Source organism: Peromyscus californicus, unplaced genomic scaffold, assembly GCF_007827085.1.
Source record: "Peromyscus californicus insignis strain IS unplaced genomic scaffold, ASM782708v3 Scaffold_3__1_contigs__length_106647218, whole genome shotgun sequence".
NCBI lineage: Eukaryota > Metazoa > Chordata > Mammalia > Rodentia > Cricetidae > Peromyscus > Peromyscus californicus.
The window spans coordinates 82,149,625-82,169,766 of NW_026294551.1; the positions used below are offsets into that span (position 1 = coordinate 82,149,625).

The 20,142-nt window shown below is 42.3% G+C and overlaps 1 protein-coding gene across 2 annotated transcripts; it reads left to right on the forward strand.

The window, feature by feature from the left end:
• The first annotated feature begins 2,223 nt into the window (after positions 1-2,223).
• Mat2b (methionine adenosyltransferase 2B) lies at positions 2,224-19,778 on the forward strand. Of its 2 annotated transcripts, none has more exons than XM_052758511.1 (7): positions 2,224-2,416; positions 10,412-10,606; positions 13,258-13,372; positions 14,067-14,219; positions 16,360-16,553; positions 18,092-18,205; positions 18,883-19,778. In XM_052758511.1, exons 1-7 carry the CDS (start codon positions 2,387-2,389, stop codon positions 19,051-19,053), a joined length of 972 nt encoding a protein of 323 aa, XP_052614471.1. In that variant the 5' UTR covers positions 2,224-2,386; the 3' UTR covers positions 19,054-19,778. The 2 variants fall into 2 exon arrangements, with proteins under 2 accessions (XP_052614471.1, XP_052614470.1); XM_052758510.1 differs by lacking the exon at positions 2,224-2,416 and adding an exon at positions 4,565-4,737.
• Positions 19,779-20,142: the final 364 nt, after the last annotated feature.

A 20,142-nucleotide genomic window follows, 5' to 3' on the forward strand; every position in this document is an offset into this window, starting at 1 on the left:
GTGCAAAAAGATGACTGATCTTTCTGTTTCTTGAAGGTAGGAGATGAAGTTGCTAGAGATGCACTGCTTTGCTAGAAGCAAAGCCACCCTCCTATTAACATGAAAGAGAGTTCAGCCCAAGAGTTGTGCAAACCTTACCAAAATTACTCCCAACTGCCAATCTCACCATGTAATTTTTTTTTTTTTGCTGCTCATAGCTTATTATTCTTTGTCTAATTCAATGTATAATTGTTGAACTATTGGATCCTTATTGTTTGGATCTTTATTAGGGCTTATTACCTTTATTTATTTATCTTTATTGCCTTATTAGGGCTGCTATGCCATGTAAAACATGTTTTTAATAAGCTTATTTGTCTTATGATAATTTAATTCTCAGCTCTAGCTGAAGAGCATTAAGAAGACAGAGGTGAACATTGCTTTTTAGCATTTAAATTTTGGTAAATCTCTTCAATTTTAGCCCATCTATGTAGGTGTACAGTGATATCTCAATGTGCTTTTAATTTGCATATCCCCATGCGCAATGTGTTTCGTGCTTATTGACCATTCCTGTGTTTTCCTTGGAGATGTCTAGTAAAATTTTTGTCCATTAAAAAACATTCAGGAGCCGGGCGGTGGTGGCGCACGCCTTTAATCCCAGCACTTGGGAGGCAGAGCCAGGAGGATCTCTGTGAGTTCAAGGCCAGCCTGGGCTACCAAGTGAGTTCCAGGAAAGGCGCAAAGCTACACAGAGAAACCCTGTCTCAAAAAACCAAAAAAAAAAAAAAAAAAATTCAGGGCTGGAGAGATGGCTCAGCAGTTAAGAGCACTGGCTGTTCTCCCTGAGAACCCCACTTCAATTGCCAGCACCCACATGGCAGCTCCCAACTGTCTGTAACTGCAAGATCTGACACTCACACACAGACACACATGCAGACAAAGCACCAATGAGCATAAAAATAAATAAATCATAAAAATGGCCTTTTCAAATCATTGAGTTATAGTTCTTTAAATATTCTGAATATACCCTTCTGGGGTATATATATTGAAATTATTTTTCCCAGTCTGTAGTTTATTTGAATTTGTTTTATTAATAGTCTCTTTTACTAAGCAGGAGTGTTTCACCTTGAGGAATTTCAATTTATCAATTAGAAAAATTGGTTGGTTTTAATTTTACTGTTGTATCTGAGATGCCTGAAGATATCACCCTATATTATAATTCCTTGATACTGTAGTTCTTGCATTTTGACAGAGCTGATCTTTAAGATATATATTTAAAGTCAACACCTCCCACTTCCCCACCCCTCCACTGATTTCTTGACCATTTGTGGATCCTCTGACTGCCTCCTACAGTTTGCTATCTGCCATCTGCCCTCTGGGTAGACTATGAAGCTGAGAGATATTTCAAAGTTCAATTTCAATACCAGCTTCTGTTGATTTTAAAGTTAAAATACTGGGACGCCATAAACTCAAAGAGCGGCTCAAAGCTGAACTAAGCTTAAATCGTCCTTGAAACTTAAAAATAGCTGGCTGAACTTCACTCCTAGAAATTGGTTCTTACCCTGTTGGTGTTGTTAGGGGCAGGTCTGGGAAGGACTGAGCAGTAGTATTTAATGCTTGGCTAAATATAAACAGAACATAGTTCATGGAAATGACCAGACGCACTCTATATTTGTGTGTTGCTACCACTAGGGTTTTTAAATTGCCCTTTGAAATGGTCGAATTTAAAAAAGCCCTGGGATGGGGCAGGAGAGATGGCTCAGTGGTTAAGATCATTGGTTTCTCTTTCAAAGCATCCGGCTTCGATTCCCAGCACCCACATAATGGCTCCCAACCAATCCTTAACGTCAGTTCCAGGGAATCCAACAGGTACACATGGTGCACATACATGCATACGAACAAAATATTCATACGCACAAAATAAATTTTTTGAAAAGCACTGAGGAATTTTACTGAAGGTTGTTACTGTTGTGTGAAATGTGTGGAATATTTCACAACAGGAATCAATGGCAGCGTGCGTCCCACCACTGACTCATTCTCTCTACAAGAGACATCAAAAAGTTCTACCGGGAAAATTGCAGGGCTTTTGTTTGTTTGTTTTTGTTTAATAGTTCTGCCATATGGATTTTGGTAACGGATCCTCGCTTGACTTGCAATTAAACATGAAACTTCTCATTGGGTAGTTTCGAAACTAGCAGGAGGAATCAGCTGCCAGTTTACTGCACGGTGGAAAGCTGCACGAGATTCCTGGATTGGAATGGAAATGCTAATTTAAAAGGTCAAGCGGAGCTGCGCCTCACGTTTTTGGCGTCCGTGTGCTCGGTACGGGCGGAGCAAACAAAGACCCGGCCAGCGAAGCCAGACGCCGAGATTCCTCTCGCCGCTGTTTCCCCAAAATAGTTCTGGAATCATGCCTGAAATGCCGGAGGACATGGAACAGGTAAGAGCTAGCAATTCAAGACCCAGTCTCGCCTCAGGGTCTCCTTAAACGCGATTCAAAATGACTGGTAAGAGCAGAATGGATATAAAGAAAATACTAGCCGGTGCCATTTATTTCCTTAAGAAACATACGCTTGAGACACAGAATAAACTACCTTGGGTTTCTGACCCAGGAAATCAAACTCAGTTCGACAGAAATAAAATGTGAAGCAGAACGGTAGTTTCACTCTCCACATTCAGTGCAGTGGTGGTGCAGGTTCTGTGTGGTATAAGATTTAATCCGTGGTGCATGCCCAGCTTTTGTCTTGTAGGGCTTGAATCTGCTAATGGGACTTTCAGTTCCAGTTTGCACTCTCAAGACGTGACCCCCGTCGGAAGTCGGACATTGACTGTAAACATAGAACTTCTTCTTATTAAGCAAAATGACTAAATATTGCACTTAAATATGTGCCCCTAGAGCTATGCCCAACTTTTGCCCGACAAGTGTCAAACCGTATTCTTAAGCGTAGGCAAGCAAATATTTCCTCACTCACTCACAAGGTTGTACCGGAAATCAAACCGCTAATTGCAGAAATGTTTGAATCTTCCTATTGAGTACATTTTATAATCTCCCTTAGAAAGAGACTCCTTCACACACTCCAACTAGAAACTTCAGACATTCTCACTTTTAAGGAGGATGAGAGATCTTAAATCTGTTCTCTCCTTCGGACTTTTTCTTATTATTCTTGTAATTTAGTGTTTGGTAGCCCTTTCTTTTAGTAAAGGCTTTCTTAAGCCTTTGCCTGGATTAGAAAAAAAAAATGGAAAAGTGGCGGGCCTCAGGCTGTCTTTGTTTTCTCTTACAAAGAATTACGTGAGTGAGGAATAAATTCTTTAGTGTTATGGAGGAAGCCGACGAAAACTTTTCCTAAAGGACAGCTTAATCGTTAGTTTAAAAAGAAACCAGAATTGTGAAAAATAAGGCCTTTGGGGGAAATCCAGGCAGTGGTCACGTTTTGGGGCGAGTTTTGAAATATCTTGTGGTTGTCTGGATGAGAGCAGACTGCTGGGTAGGTAGAAAGTGGGCCAGTCCTTTCCTGGGTGCGGGCTTTTTCAGTGTAAGTTTCACAGGCTTGGCTGGCGCTGTCCTTTGGAGTTTTTAACCTGCAGGTAATTCAGTTGAATGCTGAGTCAGACACTAGGGGCCGTTGTTCCTCATTAGCTTTTAAACAGCCACACAGGTTTGGAAGAGTGCCCGGCATTGCGCCCTTCCTTGGCTCGATTTTATGTTTTTGCAGCTCCTCCAAGACTTGGACCGAGCAGCCCCTGGCAGCGTCCCCTAAGTGATTGTCCACTTAGGGCAGTCAGGACACCTGTTAAATCTACTTAAAAGTAGACCGGGCTCGTTAACAGTTCAGTTTCTCGTTCTGTAATTCTGAGGAAAAAAAAAAAGAATCTGCCTTTTAAAAAGTACCCAGATAATATTCTCTCCCACACCTTTTTATTTTTAATTAGCTAAAAATAATTAAACTTTTAAAAAAACTTCCCAGCAATTTTTTTTTCAGCATTCCAGAAAAACGTAGGTTCCAGAGATGTTAATGACTCAGAGGACAGCACCTATTTTTATTCTTTCTCCTTGCCTTAAAACAATCGACCAACCACACCTTGCCTGGGTTGGTCGTCCACTCCTGTGAACCCAGCTCTTAGGAGGGGAAGCTAGAAGATCAGAAGTTCAAGATCATTCCCTGAGCTTGAGACTGCCTAAAACCAACCCAAACCAGCCTTATCGCTGTGTTGATGGGAACACCCTTAGCTGTTGCCACGCCTAACGTTACAGATGTTGGAATCTGTTTTGTATAATACATGCACAGGTGGCTCTTAGGCATTTCGCAGTCTGCAAACCTAGAACTCTAGGCCACTCGATTCTTTTCACCTTTCACTAAGAAGGAAGAAGCAGACGGAGTGATTTTAAAAGACATTACACCCTCAAACCCAAGGAAGCCTGCAGTCAATGCTTGGCGTCGCTGCCTGTGCTTGCTCTGTCTCTTTAAGAACTGGCACGTGGGCTGAGAGCGTCCCCTGAGGTCCCGCCCCTTTTTGAATGCGTGGCGGGAGGCGTCCAATCAACAGCCGCAGCCATGGCGGCGGAAGCCGGAAGCGGCGGCCCGGGTCGGCCAGGGCCTAGGGGAGGAGGGCCAAGGGCGCGGGCGCTGTGGCCCCCGGCTGTGCTGCGCAGGAGGAGGCTGCGGTCGCGACTGCGGCGGCGCGAAGACGGCTGGCATGGTGGGCCGGGAGAAAGAGCTCTCTATCCACTTCGTTCCCGGCAGCTGCCGGCTGGTGGAGGTGAGGTGTGGGGCGTGGAGCCCTGGGCGGCGCCTCTGAGTTTGTTTACCTCGCTCCCCGCAGGGTTCCCGGTCGCCGCTGCAGCCAGGAAGCTGGGAGGTGGAGGCCCCCCGCCGCCGCCGCCGAGGGCTTGTTGCCATTTGAGTTCTGGGTTCATCATCTTTGTTCTGTGTTCCTGGGTCTTTAAGGAGAAGGGAGGGTGGCTTTTCATAAATGACGGCGTTGGGGGCTGTCACCGTGGTGAATTCAGAGTTTGCACGGGGCACATTACTTCGGGCACTTGTGTGGATGTCGGTATTTCCCAGTATGCGATTACTGTTGACGCTCAGTCTCACGGGGTGAGAAAACAGGCATAAGGGGTCACTCGAGTTTATTTTAGTAAGGTTTGAGCAGGAATTCCAGTACAGATCTGTTTGGCCCTTGGCCCCCTAGGGCTTCAAGCGTGCCTTGTTGGAAGACTACTGAGATTTGGGAGTGTCTGGTAAACTTCCCCTGCCTCTTCCCAAATCCGACCCACCCTTCAGTTTCCAGCCCCTTAGCATTCGCTGACCTACAGTATGTATCCAGCACAGTTGATAAGATTGTTAGAATTCCCAAACCAATTTGTCTTGTAGATAGAAGAAAGGATAGGAGGTGGTCAGTTTTGTTAATGCCAAAAAATATTTATTTATTTGAGACAGGGTCTTTGCTGGCTAGTTTTATGTCAATTTGATACAAGCTAGAGTCACTGCAGAGGAGGGTGCCTCAGTTGAGAAAATGCCTCCATAGGATTGGGCTTCAGGCAAGCCTGTAGGGCTTTTTTTGGTTTTTCGGGACAGGGTTTGTCTGTGTAGCTTTGGCGCCTTTCCTGGGATTCACTCTATAGCCCAGGCTGGCCTTGAACTCAGAGATCCACCTGGCTCTGCCTCCCGGGTGCTGGGATTAAAGGCGTGTGCCACCAACGCCCGTGGCATTTTCTTAATTAGTGATTGATGTGAGAGGGACCACCCCATTATGGGTAGGACCTTCCCTAGGAGGTGGTCCTGAGCTGTATTAGAAAGCAGGCTGAGCAGGCCAGCAATGGGGAGCAAGCCAGTACGCAACACTTCTCCATAGCCTGTGTGGGCTCCTGCCCCCAGGTTCCTGTCCTGACTTTCTCCAGTGATGAGCAGTGATGTGAGAATGTAAGGCAAATAAACTCCTTCCTCCTCAGCTTGCTTTGGTTGTGTTTTCTCACAGAAATAGTAACCCTAACTAGAACAGGTTCTGTCTGTTTAACCCTTACCGTCCTGAAACTCACTATGTAGAGTGGGCTGACCTTGGGCTCAACAGAGATTCCCCTGCCTCTACATCCCAGAGTGCTGGGATTAAAGACAGGGGCCACCACGTCCAGCTGTTGATGCAAAATTTTTATATTTGGGTGACAGTACATTCAGTATTGTCTCCAAATGACTGGGCCTTAGCTAACTTTCAAATTTATTTATAGTTCCAGACTGCTGACAGCATGTGACCGTTTTCTGCATGCATACATGTATGTACACATGTAAGCTTAATGTGTTAAAAGGAAAGTGGTATGCTGGGTGTAACTGACTGGAATGCTTATAATCTCAGCACTCAGGAAATTAGTAGTGATGGGTAGATATGATTGCTTTTCAGCATGATGGGGTATATGGGTGGCTTTTCATGTTTTGTTTTGTTTTTGAAACGGGGTCTCACACTGTATTCATGACTGGCCTCAAACCAATGGAGATCTGCCTGCCTCTGCCTCCACCTCTGGTGGACTGAGATTAATGGTGCCACCACACCCAGCAATGTTTTCCATTAAAAAATAGTACAGTAGCTGGGCATGGTGGCTTATGCTTTAAGCCCAGCACTCTGAAAGCTGAGGCTGGAGGATTTCCAGGTAAGCAAGGCTGCATAGTGAGACCCTGTCTCAAAGCAAAACAGCAACAGAATGGTACAGACAGCTGTGGTTTGCACACAGTTGGTGCTGTCTCAACCTGTACAATTGACATTTACTCTGGTCACTCTGAGGGTTGGCTTAGTTAATGCTAGAGAGGCAACCCTTATTAGTTCCTGTGAAGAGTACTGCCTGTGAGTATAATGGGGAGACAGCAAGATGGGCTAGTCCCATCTGAATTCCTTTCCCACTTAAGCAGTCTGGACATCTTTTCTTTTCTTTTTTTGGTTTTTCAAGGCAGGGTGTCTCTGTGTAGCTTTGGAGCCTATCCTGGAACTCGCTTTGTAGACCAGAGACACACCTGCCTCTGCCTCCCGAGTGCTGTGATTAAAGGTGTTTGCCACCACTGCCCGACTGGACATCTTTTCTTAAATCTCAAGGATATTCAGGGATGTTACAGAGGTGGAAAGTGAGTGTGAAACTTTCAGGTTTTCTGTCTTTTTTTTTTTTTGGAGGCCAGTCTTTGTATCTGGGCCTTGTCTTGAACTCAGGATCCTCCTGCCTGGAATGACCAGTACTAGTGCTAGATTACAGGAGCACACCACACATGTAGACTTCCCAGTTTTCTTTCTTTTTAAAACATTTGTATGTGTGTGTGCTAACCATATAGATATGTACCCAATATGTACTGAGTGTGTGTGTCCAATTCCACTAGAGCTGGAGGTACAGAGGTACAAGCTGCCCAGTGTGGATGCTGAGAACCCAATTCTGATTCTCCACAAGAGCAACATTTTTAGATTTATTTTTTATTTTATGTGTATGGTGTTTAGCCTGCATGTATGTTTGCTCACCACATGCGTGCAGTACTCTTGGACGTCCAAAGAGGGTGCTAGTGTCCCAGGTGTTAGCCCCCATGTGAAATCAAGCCAGGGTCCCCCAGAGGAGTAGCCAGTGCTCTTAACCTCTGGGCCTCCTCCAGCCCCATGTGTTTTCTTGTATGGTGTTTCCCCGGGCATCTTCATGGTATTTATTACATGTACAGTGTTTTCTAAATCTACTAGACTTGACATGTTTTGACCCATTTCATTTCAGCTGTGTGTGTGTGTGTGTGTGTGTGTGTGTGTGTGTGTGTGTGTGTGTGTACACAAATGTGGTTCTTGAGCCAGGGTCTTGCTATATGGTCCTGAATTGCCTGAAATTTCCTCTTTAGACCAGACTATTCTTAGTTGGCTGATAGTCTCCTGCTTCTGTCCCCTGGGTGCTGGGATTAAAGATCATCTCCACACCTGTTTTATAGTTATTTTCTTGACAAAGTTCAAAGAAAATATTTTGCCAGCTTGAGTCTTCATTTTCATAAATTGCCTGGCTTAAAGTGGTATTACAGCTGCCACATGAAATTTCTTTAACTTTTAAAAAAATGTTTTGAAATTGGTTGAATTAAAAGCCTCGGTATTTTTTATATACTGCCTTCCTACTCCCCTAGCCCCCCCCCCAGCCATCCTCTTTTGATTTCAGCTTTTATATACGTTAGAAACACCTGGTTTTGGTGTCCTTAAGTAATGTATGTATATTTACTAAATCATTTAGCGTACGTAAAATTAGGGCTCAAAATGTCTTTGGCTGTTGCTTTTGTAAAAGTTTTTTTGCTAGTTGAGAGTTAGGTGACTTTAACAGAAATAAGTCCTCATGATAAACTTTAATGAAATTTCCAGCTGTGGAGCTCATACTGGGCTTACAGGTGTGTGACACCATGCCAGCTTAAAACATTATTTTTTTTTTTTTTTTTTGGTTTTTTCGAGACAGGGTTTCTCTGTGTAGCTTTGCGCCTCTCCTGGAACTCACTTGGTAGCCCAGGCTGGCCTCGAACTCACAGAGATCCGCCTGGCTCTGCCTCCCGAGTGCTGGGATTAAAGGCGTGCGCCACCACCGCCCCGCTTTTAAAACATTATTTTTAAAAAAGGAAAAGTTGGCTTTACTTGAGAATTTGGCAGGAAAATGTTGCTTGATTTTGGAACTTTGCCTCGAACATACAGAATTTAAATTATTTCTTAAGCTTTTTAAAATTTCTTGGAACACGAATATTTTTCTCAATAGCAACACAGATCAATTTAAAATTTTCTTTACTGTCTGTATATTAGTCATAAGGATTCTGTATAAGTAAATTTAGTACTGACTGAGGGACATACGTTAGTTTATTCAAATTTAGAATATATGCTTTAAGGGTCAAATCAATTTTAATTTAAATAAACTCTTTTGAAATGTTGACCGATTTCAAACCCATCAAAATGAGACATATCATCTGAATCTTGTGCATTTTCGTAATATCTTTGAAGATGTGAAATTCTTGTTGACTACTCGTCAAGGTGATAGGATCACTTCATCAGTCAAAAAAGCAAAATAACTCCCATTATTAACATGAAATCTAAATCAAATGGGGAGGTTACTTATGATTTCTCTTAGGTTCTTTTTCTTGATTATTAATACTTTGTTCCTTTAATTTTTCTTTCTTTTTTTACTAGTCTGGGAGATTTTAGTTTTTATTAACTTATTCATTAAAAAAATTAAACTTATTTTACATTCATGAGTGTTTCATCTGTGTGTATATGTCTGTGTACCACATGCATGCCTGGTGCCCACAGAGGCCAGAAGAGGGCATCGGATCCTCTGAATCAGGAGTTACAGATAGTTTTTAGCAGTCATGTGGGTTCTGGGAATCAAGAAGAGCACCCAGTGTTCTTAACCACAGAGCCATCTCTCCTGCCTCTTATTTTTTTTTTTTTTTATTTATTTTTTTATTTTTTTATTTTTTTTTTTTTTTTTGGTTTTTCGAGACAGGGTTTCTCTGTGTAGCTTTGCGCCTTTTCTGGGACTCACTTGGTAGCCCAGGCTGGCCTCGAACTCACAGAGATCCGCCTGGCTCTGCCTCCCGAGTGCTGGGATTAAAGGCGTGCGCCACCACCGCCCGGCCCTATTTTTTATTTTTAATAGAGAGAAAGGGTGTGTCTACTTATGGGAATGCAGTTGCTCTCAGAGGCCAGATCTGGAACTTTAGTTATAGATAGTTGTAAGCCACTCATTGTCTATCTTCTGCAAAAGCAGTGTGTGTTCTTAACCACTAAGCCACCTCTCTAGTCCCAATGAGACTGATTATTAAAACTTATCAAGTCGGGGCTGGAAAGATGGCTCTATGGCTAAGAGTACTTTGTTGATTTGCAAAGACCCAGGCTCAGTTTCCAGCATCTACCTGTTAGCCCACTGCCTGTGCTCAAGTTCCAGGAGATTTTATACCCTCTTCTGAACTCCCCAGGCAGCACAGGTGGTGCACACACATGCATGCAGGTAAAACACTCAGACACATAAAATAAAATAATTAAAAAACAAACTCATTAACTCATACAGTTGTTGATGCAGTTTGATTAATCTAGCTTTGAAACTGACTTTTTAGGTATGACATTAATGTCACAATAATGACACATTAATGACACAAAAACCTAAAGATTTCAGGTATTTGGTACACAATAATGGTACCTCATTTCTTTTCTTTCTTTTTTGTTTTTAAGGTTTATGTATTTATTATGTATACAGTATTCTGCCTGCATGTATCCCTGCATGCCAGAAGAGGGCACCAGATCTTACTACAGATGGCTGTGAGCCACCATATGGTTGCTGGGAATTGAACTCAGGACCTTTGGAAGAGCAGCCAGTGCTTTTACCCTCTGAGACATCTCTCCAGCCCAGCACTTCATTTCTTTAGGAGAATTATTTTCAAACTGTGGCTACCCTTTCTGCTTTCAGGAGGAAGTAAACATCCCTAGCCGGCGTGTTCTAGTTACTGGTGCCACAGGGCTTCTTGGCAGAGCGGTTTACAAAGAATTTCAGCAAAGTAACTGGCACACCATTGGCAGTGGCTTTCGAAGAGCCAGACCAAAATTTGAACAAGTGAACCTGTTGGATTCTGAAGCAGTTCATCACCTCATTCATGATTTTCAGGTATGACTTTGTATATTGAAGTTGTATATGCATTTTACTAAGAGTTCTCTGGATTATACAGAAAGTGTGCATGCTGACTGGAAGTTGTGCTTGAAACTGTAACCTGTTGAGCAGCAACAGTACAGCTCACACTTCTTTTTGTTTGTTTGTTTGTTTGTTTACTTGTGCAGGTGTGGGGACCAGGGTCCCCAGCATGCTGGGCAGGTACTCTACCCCAGAGCCAGATCCTCTTCCCTGTCTGGTACAGCCTTGTAGAGTGGCACAGCTTGTATTTATGCAGTGCTTTCCAAATAATATCCCCTTATAAATGTTTGGGTGTTATCTGGAAACTGGAAAAAAACTTACTATTTTTGCTTTAGAGCCAAGAAAGTACAGTCAGGGGGATTTCAGTAACCTGTTTGTCATGATCCAAGGAAAGTTAGAGGGAAATTGAGATACTGTTCTCCTTACCAAATTTTAGCTTTGGTTCTTTCTAAAGGTCTGGGCCCAAGAGCATGGGTACTAGAAATACCAAGGAAACCCGATTTTAGGCTGCATGCCCAAAGAATGTACTGTATGAAGTCTATGATGGGCCCAGGATGCTGCATTTGAAGCATCCCAGATTCTGCGCATTTAGCTTAAAAACAATTCTTAGATTATGCCTCCTGGAGCAGTTGTTGAGGAAATTGGGTGTGTGGGCATTCATTGTCTCTCACTCTCTTTCTCTTTTTAAGATTATTTTTATTTATTTTCTATGTGTTGAGTGTAGGCAGAGTTTTTCTGTGTCCTGGCAGTCATTCTCAAATAACCACACAGAGATATTATTAATTATAAATGCTCAGCCAATAGCTCAGGCTTGTTACTAGCTAACTCATACATTTTAAATTTACCCACATTTCTTACCTACGCTCTGCCATGTGGCTTGGTACCTTTTCTCAGTACAGCAGGTTTATCTCCTTTTCTCCACATTTTGTGATTCTGAGGCTCCTCCCCTTCATGCTCTCCTTGTCTACAAGTCTTTTTGTCTGCCTAACCTCTACCTGTCCAGCTATTGGCCAGCCAGCTTCTTTATTAATCCAATCACAGTGAGACACATTCACATAGTGTAAAGTAATATTTCACATATGGGTGTTTTGCTTGCATGTATATCTGTGCAATGCGTGTGTGTGGTGCCTACAGAGGGCAGAAAAGGAAGTCTGCCTGGTGAAACTGGAGTTACAAATGGTTGTTAGCCATCGTGTGGGTTCCAGCCCCCAGCACACTGACTGTTAACACCATTCTTGGTTCTTGCTCTATTCCTTTTGCATTAAAAAAGCCTTCTCTGTTGAAGATCTCCTACATCACTCTGTTTTGGTGTATCTGGGGCTCTTTAAATGTGTCTCTTTCACTCAAGTGTGAAGACCTGTTCTTCTCACAGTACTTACTGTGTCCTGGTTAGTTGTCAGCTTGACAGGAGCTACAGTCATCTGCAGAGAGGGGATCTCAGTTGAGAGAATGCCTCCACCGTGTTGGTCCATGGGTTTTTGTTTGTTTGTTTTTTGTTTTTAAACTAATATGACTGATGTGAGTGGGCCTAAGTTGTATAAGAACGCAGACTGAACATACCAACGAGTGCAAGCCAGTAAGCAGTGCACCCTGACCTCTGTACCACTTCCTGCCGTGACTACCTTCACTGATATACTTTCGTGTGTAAGTGTAAGTGGAATAAACCCTTTCCTCCCAAGTTGTTTTGGTCCATAGTAATAGGAAACGAGCTAGAACATGATGGCTTACTGCATTTCTGGTCAGATGGACACACAGGTTCTGTAGGTAGTTGATTCTGGTTAAATGACTGGTCGAAAGTCTTGAACTTATACATTTCACTTGCAACTGATGTCATGAAGTCATTAAACACTAGGGTTGGAGTGGCAGAGCACTTAGTGTGTGTGAGGACTGGGGTCTGATGAGTAAATAAGTCGTAGTCATGTACGTGATAACCCTTTTCCACCACATTGGGAGAGCAGTCTTATTTTGATTATAGATATAGTTACTAATAGTTTTTTCTGCATTTTTAAAAAATAATCTTTTTTTTTTAATTTATATTTTATGTATGAGTGTTCTGCATGCCAGAAGAGGGCACCATATCCTCTTATAGATGGTTGTAAGCCATCATGTGGTTGCTGGGAATTGAACTCAGGACCTCTGGAAGAGCAGCCGGTACTCTTAACCACTGAGTCATCTCTCCAACCCTTTTTCTGCATATTTGTCTAGGGATTACTAAGTTGTTTCTTACCTTGGCTAGGGGTGTAGCCCGGGGTTACATACCTGCCAAGTGTGTGATGTGCAAATGTACAAAGTGTACAAGGTTCTGGGATCCCTAGCACTGCCCAAAACAACCCAAAAAAACCAAATCCAACAAAATAAATTGTTCTATTCTTTGCAGACCGTGTGTGTGTGTGTGTGTGTGTGTGTGTGTGTGTGTGTGTGTGTGTGTGTGTGTGTGGTGTTTTTTTTTTTTTTTTTGAGGAAGAAAAAGGAAATATGAGAAAGCTATTAAAAATTAAATGACTTATTATTAATTGATTGAAGGAATGTTGGCCTTAGAACCTTTTCTTTCTCTGAAGTTACTCTAAGGAAGCCATAGTTCTCTGTTGCTTTTCATTTTGAGTTAAAACTCAATGTTTATCTTTCAGCCTCATGTCATAGTACATTGTGCCGCAGAGAGAAGACCAGATGTTGTTGAGAGTCAGCCAGATGCTGCTTCCCAGCTGAATGTGGGTGCCTCTGAGAATTTAGCAAAGGAGGCAGGTAATGCTACATCGTCACTGGATTTTTTAAGACTGATTATTTTATGTCTATGAATGTTTTGTCTACATGTGTGTCTGTGTGCCATATGTGTCTACATATGTGTCCCTGCGTCAGACCCCTGGAACTGGAGTTACAGATGGTTGTGAGCATCCATGTGGGTGCTAGGAACCAAACCAAACCCAGATCCTCTACAAGAGCAGCCAGTGTTTTTGGTTTTTTGAGACAGGATTTCTCTGTGTAGTTTTGGTGCCTGTCCTGGATCTCGCGCTGTAGACCAGGCTGGCCTTGAACTCATAGAGATCCACCTGGCTCTGTCTCCTGAGCGCTGAGATTAAAGGCGTGCACCACCACTGCCCGGGTTACAACCAGTGTTCTTAGCTGCTCAGCCATCTCCCCAGTCTCCTTCACTCACTGTTTTTTGTTTTGTTTTGAGACAGGGTTTCTCTCTGTTACCTTGGCTGTTCTAGAACTCGCTTTGTAGACCAGGCTGGCCTCAAAAGAAATCCCTGCACTGCCTCCAGAGTGCTGGGATTAAAGGTGTGCCATCACCATGCCCAGCTTCCTGGGGTTTTTAAGTTGAAAGTTTTGTAGCTCTCTTACATGTGTTTTTGTTTAAGAAAAAAAAAAAAAAACCACAAAACAGAAAACATTCCAAACAAAAGTAATGAAATAGACTTATCTTTTCTTTTTGTAGCTGCGATTGGAGCATTTCTCATCTACATTAGCTCAGATTATGTGTTTGATGGCACAAATCCCCCTTACACAGAAGAAGATATACCAAGTCCCCTGAATCTTTATGGCAAAACAAAATTAGATGGAGAAAAGGCAGTCCTGGAGAATAATTTAGGTAAGGTCCAGTATCTTTGGCTTCTGATCATTTTTGAAGACTGTTATGTTGTTTATGAAGAACGTATTCTTAATTTATAAAAATATCCAGAATAGCGTGTGTGTGTGTGTGTGTGTGTGTGTGTGTGTGTGTGTGTGTGTGTGTGTTACATGCCTGAACTCCTGGCACTTGGAAGCTGGGTCAGTGAGGTTCTGTCCTCCCCTCTTCTAATTAAAAAAGGAAAGAAACGGAAAATGGGGACTATAGATGACTAGTAATTAGAGTATTTGCTGGTGAGATACCTTGGTAGGTAAAAGTGCTTGCCATCAACTGATGTGTTCCATTCCTGAGACCTACATTGTGGACAGAGAGAACTGCTCCTGTAAGTTGTCCTCAGACTCTCACACTTGTGCACCCCCCCCACGCACATAAATAAATGTAATAAAATTTTTGAGGCATCCTATATACCATGGTCTTTTTCTTTTTTACCATGTGCGTTCATGTGTACATACATAAAAATAACTTCTTTAAAAAGAAAATATAACGGTGAGAGTATAAAATCTGTCCTGTGTGCTGATTCCTCAGGAAGACAAAATAAAATGTGGTTTCTTAAGAGAGATATTTTTGTATAATTTTTTCAAGTGTTTGCGTTTTGATCCATAATCTGACTTTCTTCCCACGTCTTTGCATCTCATTATATGTGGTGCCAGTTCTGAGGAGACTTCTTCCTGTCTGTGGGAGCATCATGCTCAGCTTCATTTCTTTCTGTTACAGCACCATGCTCGACATAATGATCCCTGTGGGAACTGGTGCCCTAGGTCGTCGTAGTGTGCCCCTGAAAAACAGCCACCAGCTTGTAATGCCCTCATTTACGGACATTTAGTTTGTTGGGGTTTTGTGGGTTTTTTTTTTAATATTCTAAGTTATTCTGTGTCAGTTGTAGAGTGATTGCTAAGCATGCATGATGCCCAAGGTTAAATCTCCAGCACCACCAGATAAAGTAAATACATAAAGTAAATAAAATAAGTATATAAATCAACCCTGCAAAAGTCTCCCTAGCATCAATCTCCCTTCTTGCTCTGCTTCATGTTGCTGCTACAGTACACAGAATGGTTCGCTTATAAAGAACTGGAATTTACTTCTCACAGTTCTGGAGGCTGGGAAGTGTAACATCCAAGAGCCAGCCTGTGGTAAAGGCCTCCTTTCTGCTTGTCCTCAACCAAACTAGACAGCTCCCCATTAAGCTCTTTCAGAGTGGTGTCTTCATGACCTAAACATCTTCCCAACGCACCTCCCCCAAACCAATCACACACACACACACACACACACACACACACACACACACACACACACACACACACACACTCTCTCTCTCTCTCTCTCTCTCTCTCTCTCTCTCTCTGTTGGACTGGGAATTATATAATTTTGGAGTGGGTACAACATTCAAACCACAGCGAGACCTGTTTTACTTGCTCAGTAATTATAAAAGAAAATACATGTCTACTTTGTTAAAGTGCTAATAATCTAAAGGTATCAACCCCTCACCAGGTACCAGTATAAAATCTAATATTGAATATTTCTTCAACCATGGTCGTAAGTGACCACTCAACTCTATTCCCCCACCCCCACCCCCCAGATTGATCAGTTTTTGATTGGTACTTTTGTGTGTATATACTTGGCCAGATCCAGTGGTGATTAGTTAATCAAACACTTGGTCGTGTATCTTCTAGGGACAAGAATGTTGTTTATATAATCACAAGGTATTTACCAGTCCGGGGGAAACCGTACACTGATGTATTCCTGCTATCACATACGAAGCCTGTATAGATGGTTTCCCACTTGTCCCAAAATTGTTCTTCAGTGCTGTTGTCTTTCACTTGACCTCCAGTCAGGAGTGTTCTTTTCATTTGGTTGTCCAGATAGGCTCTATTTTTAATGGGTGTAATGACCAATTAGATAAGAATTCTGTACGTGACAATAGATACTTAGAATAATCATGGTCACCTTTGAGTTTGTTCAGTTATGAGCTACAGCCCATTCTGGTATATTTTTATTAAAAGGCAAGATTTCCACTTTGCTGTTGTTTAAATCCACACAATTTCTCTTTACACCAAACTTGGGGAAGAGGCAGCCGTAAAGTACCTGTGTGTATTGTCCCTAGGGGCTGCTGTCTTGAGAATTCCCGTTCTGTATGGGGAAGTTGAAAAGCTTGAGGAAAGTGCTGTGACTGTTATGTTCGACAAGGTACAGTTCAGCAACAAGTCAGCAAACATGGACCACTGGCAGCAGAGGTTCCCCACACATGTGAAGGACGTAGCCAGTGTGTGCCGGCAGCTGGCAGAGAAGAGGATGCTGGTAAGTCTTGGGAAGGATGGGGCCTGACTTCTGTCTTAGTGAAAGTTCTGCTTTTCTGTGTTGAACCTCCATGGGTGTACACAGATTATCATAGACTGAAAGGTAAACTTGCTTTTTGAAAGCAGGAAACCAGACAGAAGCTGTTCCTACAGAGGAGAGTCTGTATTCATGAGGTCTGTAGAATGCAAGCGACCCTGTCTCTGCCTTCCTAGTGCTGGGAGTAGAGGCCCAGTGCATCAACTACACCCAGTGAGAGTTATTTTTTTTTTAATTTATTACACATGTGTGTGTTTTCATAAATTTATGTACACCACATGCATACAAGTATCCAAGGAAGCCAGAGGCCATTGGATCCCTTGGGAACTGAACTCAGATCCTCTTTTAACCACTGAGCCATCGATCCAGCCCAGAATGGGAATTCATTTTAAACATTTGGTGAAGTTGACATTAAATAGAATGTCCATAAGAAGATGGGGAACAGTTTTCTTTGGAGTACAAATAATGCTGGTCACAGCATGACTGACTGCATTTTTGTATTATATGAAAATTACACTAGTGTGTGCTGGGAGAAACTGACCCTTTCTTCCAATAGGTGGAAGGCAAGTACTAACCACAGATTGTCCTTTGACCTCCACACATGTGCTGTGGCATGCACACCTGTGTTCACACACATGCAGTTAATTCTACTATATCATGAGCCTTTGGAAATCTGTTAAAGCAGGGGAGGAAGCCTCAGCAAGACTGAAAGTTAATATCATAGCATGCATGGCATGATTAAGTGTATTTAACTAGTTCACCTCTTTAGGTTTATTAAGATGGCTTCACTTGGTTACTCAGAGTGGCCTTGAACCCCTGTGTAGCTCAGGCTGCCCATGCATTCAAGGCTCTTTCTGCCTCATCTTCCCCAAATGCTAGGATTACTGGTGTGTGTCATTGTGCTTATCAGGTTCATTTTATAACTGATTTTGGTGGTGCACACTTGTAATACCAGCACTTGTAAAAGCAGCAGGGTCAAGAGAATTCATAGGAATTCTAGGCCCATTGTCTGTATACTGAGCCAGGGCTATGGAGCAAAACTTTGCTTAAAACCAACAAAAAGAGTGAGGCTGAAGATTGGTTCAGACAGTAGAGTGCTTGTCTAGCATGCACAAAGCCCTGTACTGAATCTCAGTACCTCATAAACCTGTCATGGTGGTATGAGCCTGTAATCCCTAGGAGTCTCAGAAACTGGAGGTAGGCTATATGAGATCATGTCTCAAAACTATATTGTTTTTATTTTAACTTAGAATAATTTAAAATGTCAATTAAAATTAGTCACTGTCTCTAAATTAGCACCATTTGTATTTTTATTTCAAAAAGTTATTTCTATAAATTGCTTTTAGTGTTGGAATATTTGTAGACATTTGATTTTAGGTATTTTGAAGAGGATTTTCAAAAAAAAAGGTAGATTTGCATTTTGATTCTTGCACCTTTAAAATTAAATTTCTTGTCAAACCTGTATTGACTTTCTCTCCGCCCCCCCTTGTCTTTGTTGTCAGGATCCATCCATTAAGGGAACCTTTCACTGGTCTGGCAACGAGCAGATGACCAAGTACGAAATGGCATGCGCGATTGCTGATGCCTTCAACCTCCCCAGCAGCCACTTACGGCCTGTAAGTCTCCTGATTGACACCTCCCTCCTGACTTCCTAAGGCTGCTGTATGTTATTGATAACATTTTTCTGTTTGGGGTAACTAATCAAAGTGAACTCGGTTTGGATCTTGACAGTACCTGGTGGTAAATTATCCCTAGAGAAGTCAGAATATTGAAGTTTATAGAGAAGTATGGAGGAGGCGGGGGTGGATGGAGGGCGGGTACTTGCTGTCAAGCCCGACAACCTGAGTCCGTCCATCCACATGACAGGAGAGAACTGACTCCCATTGTCTGTCTTCTGACCTCTACAAGAGCATATACTCCCTCTCTCCCTCCCCCCTTTCTCTCTCACCTACCCACACAGAATTGATTTGTTTAGTTTTAGTTTTTCAAGACAGGGTTTTTGTGTGTAACACTGGCTGTCCTGGAACTCACTCTGTATACCAGACTGGCCTTGAACTCACAGAGTTCCACCTACCTCTGGGTCCTGAGTGCTGGGATTAAAGGCGTGTACTATCACCACCTGGCTGATTTTTTTTTTTTTAAGAGTATTGTCTAGATGGCAGCATGTTTATTTTTCTAGCTCTAATAAGAGGGTTTTTTTTTTTTTTTGCATAAAGGAAAGCTAAAATAGAGGTATCAAGTCTTAACATGCTACTTCCTTTACTCATGATTTGTTTTCGTTTTTTCTTTAAAGATCACTGACAGCCCTGTCATAGGAGCACAACGCCCCAAAAATGCTCAGCTCGACTGCTCCAAATTGGAGACTTTGGGCATTGGCCAGCGGACACCATTTCGGATTGGAATCAAAGAATCGCTCTGGCCTTTCCTCATCGACAAGAGATGGAGACAGACCGTCTTCCATTAGTTTATGTGTTGTGTATTTTTTTAAATGAAAAGGATAGTGTGTGGCACTTTTTCAAGAATAAAGGAAATAGTTTTGTATGAGTACTCCTTAATTGTGACTCATGATCCTTCAGGCGAATGATGCTGTTGCACTAGGGGGATGTCGGACAGACTGAGGGCAGGGATGCCCGGTTTGCAGTCATGGCTTTCTGTTGTTGTTTCGTTCTCGCTTACTTACCTTGCCGTTCAAGTCATGTGAATTATGATTCTTAGTGTCCGAGAGCTGGGATAAAGCAGACTGTTAGACTTTGGATGAAATGCATTGTCCATTCCTATAACTCCCTTTTTTGTTTTGTTTTGTTTGTTGACTTTTGTATATTGATAGTTTCAGTGTATATAGAATCCTATAGAAATCATTGGTGTTCATCATTTGCTTTGCTTGAGCCCAGATCAAAATGCTTGAAGAAAAGAAAACTTTATTTTTGCAACTTTGAGTGTGGTTTTTACGCTTGACTCTTCGTGTGTTCCGTGTATGAGTGCTTGTGTAGCCTGACACCGCCTTCATAGCACTGTGTGGCAGACACTGGGAGAGCGCGCGCATGCGCGCGCGTGTGTATTTTTAATATAAATACATATCTGTCTCTTTCACTCTGTCACCAAGTGAAATTTCATACATGTGGTTGTAATAATGAGCCTTGTATGTCTTTTGATCACTTATGAATAACAATAAATACTGCTGGCATGTAACACTTGGTTTCTTTTTTATGTAAAAATATATAAATTTTTAATTCTTTGAGAATTTCAGACCGTGTATTTTGATCATATTCACCCCTACGCCCTAGCTCCTACATCCACCCTCACCTCTAGTGTCCTTTTTTTTTTAAATACTGAGTCCAATCTGCTGTCCTTGTACTCATGGGTGGAGCTACCCACTTGAGCATGGTTGACCTACCAGGAACCACACTCTTTTAACTGTCTTCCATTCTCAGAATTGGTTTCTCTTTCTTTCATTTTGCTTCTTTTTAATTGTAATTACTGCTGGGCATGGTGGTACATGTCATTTATCCCATAAGAAGCAGGTAGATCTCTGCCTTGGAGGCCAGTTTGGTCT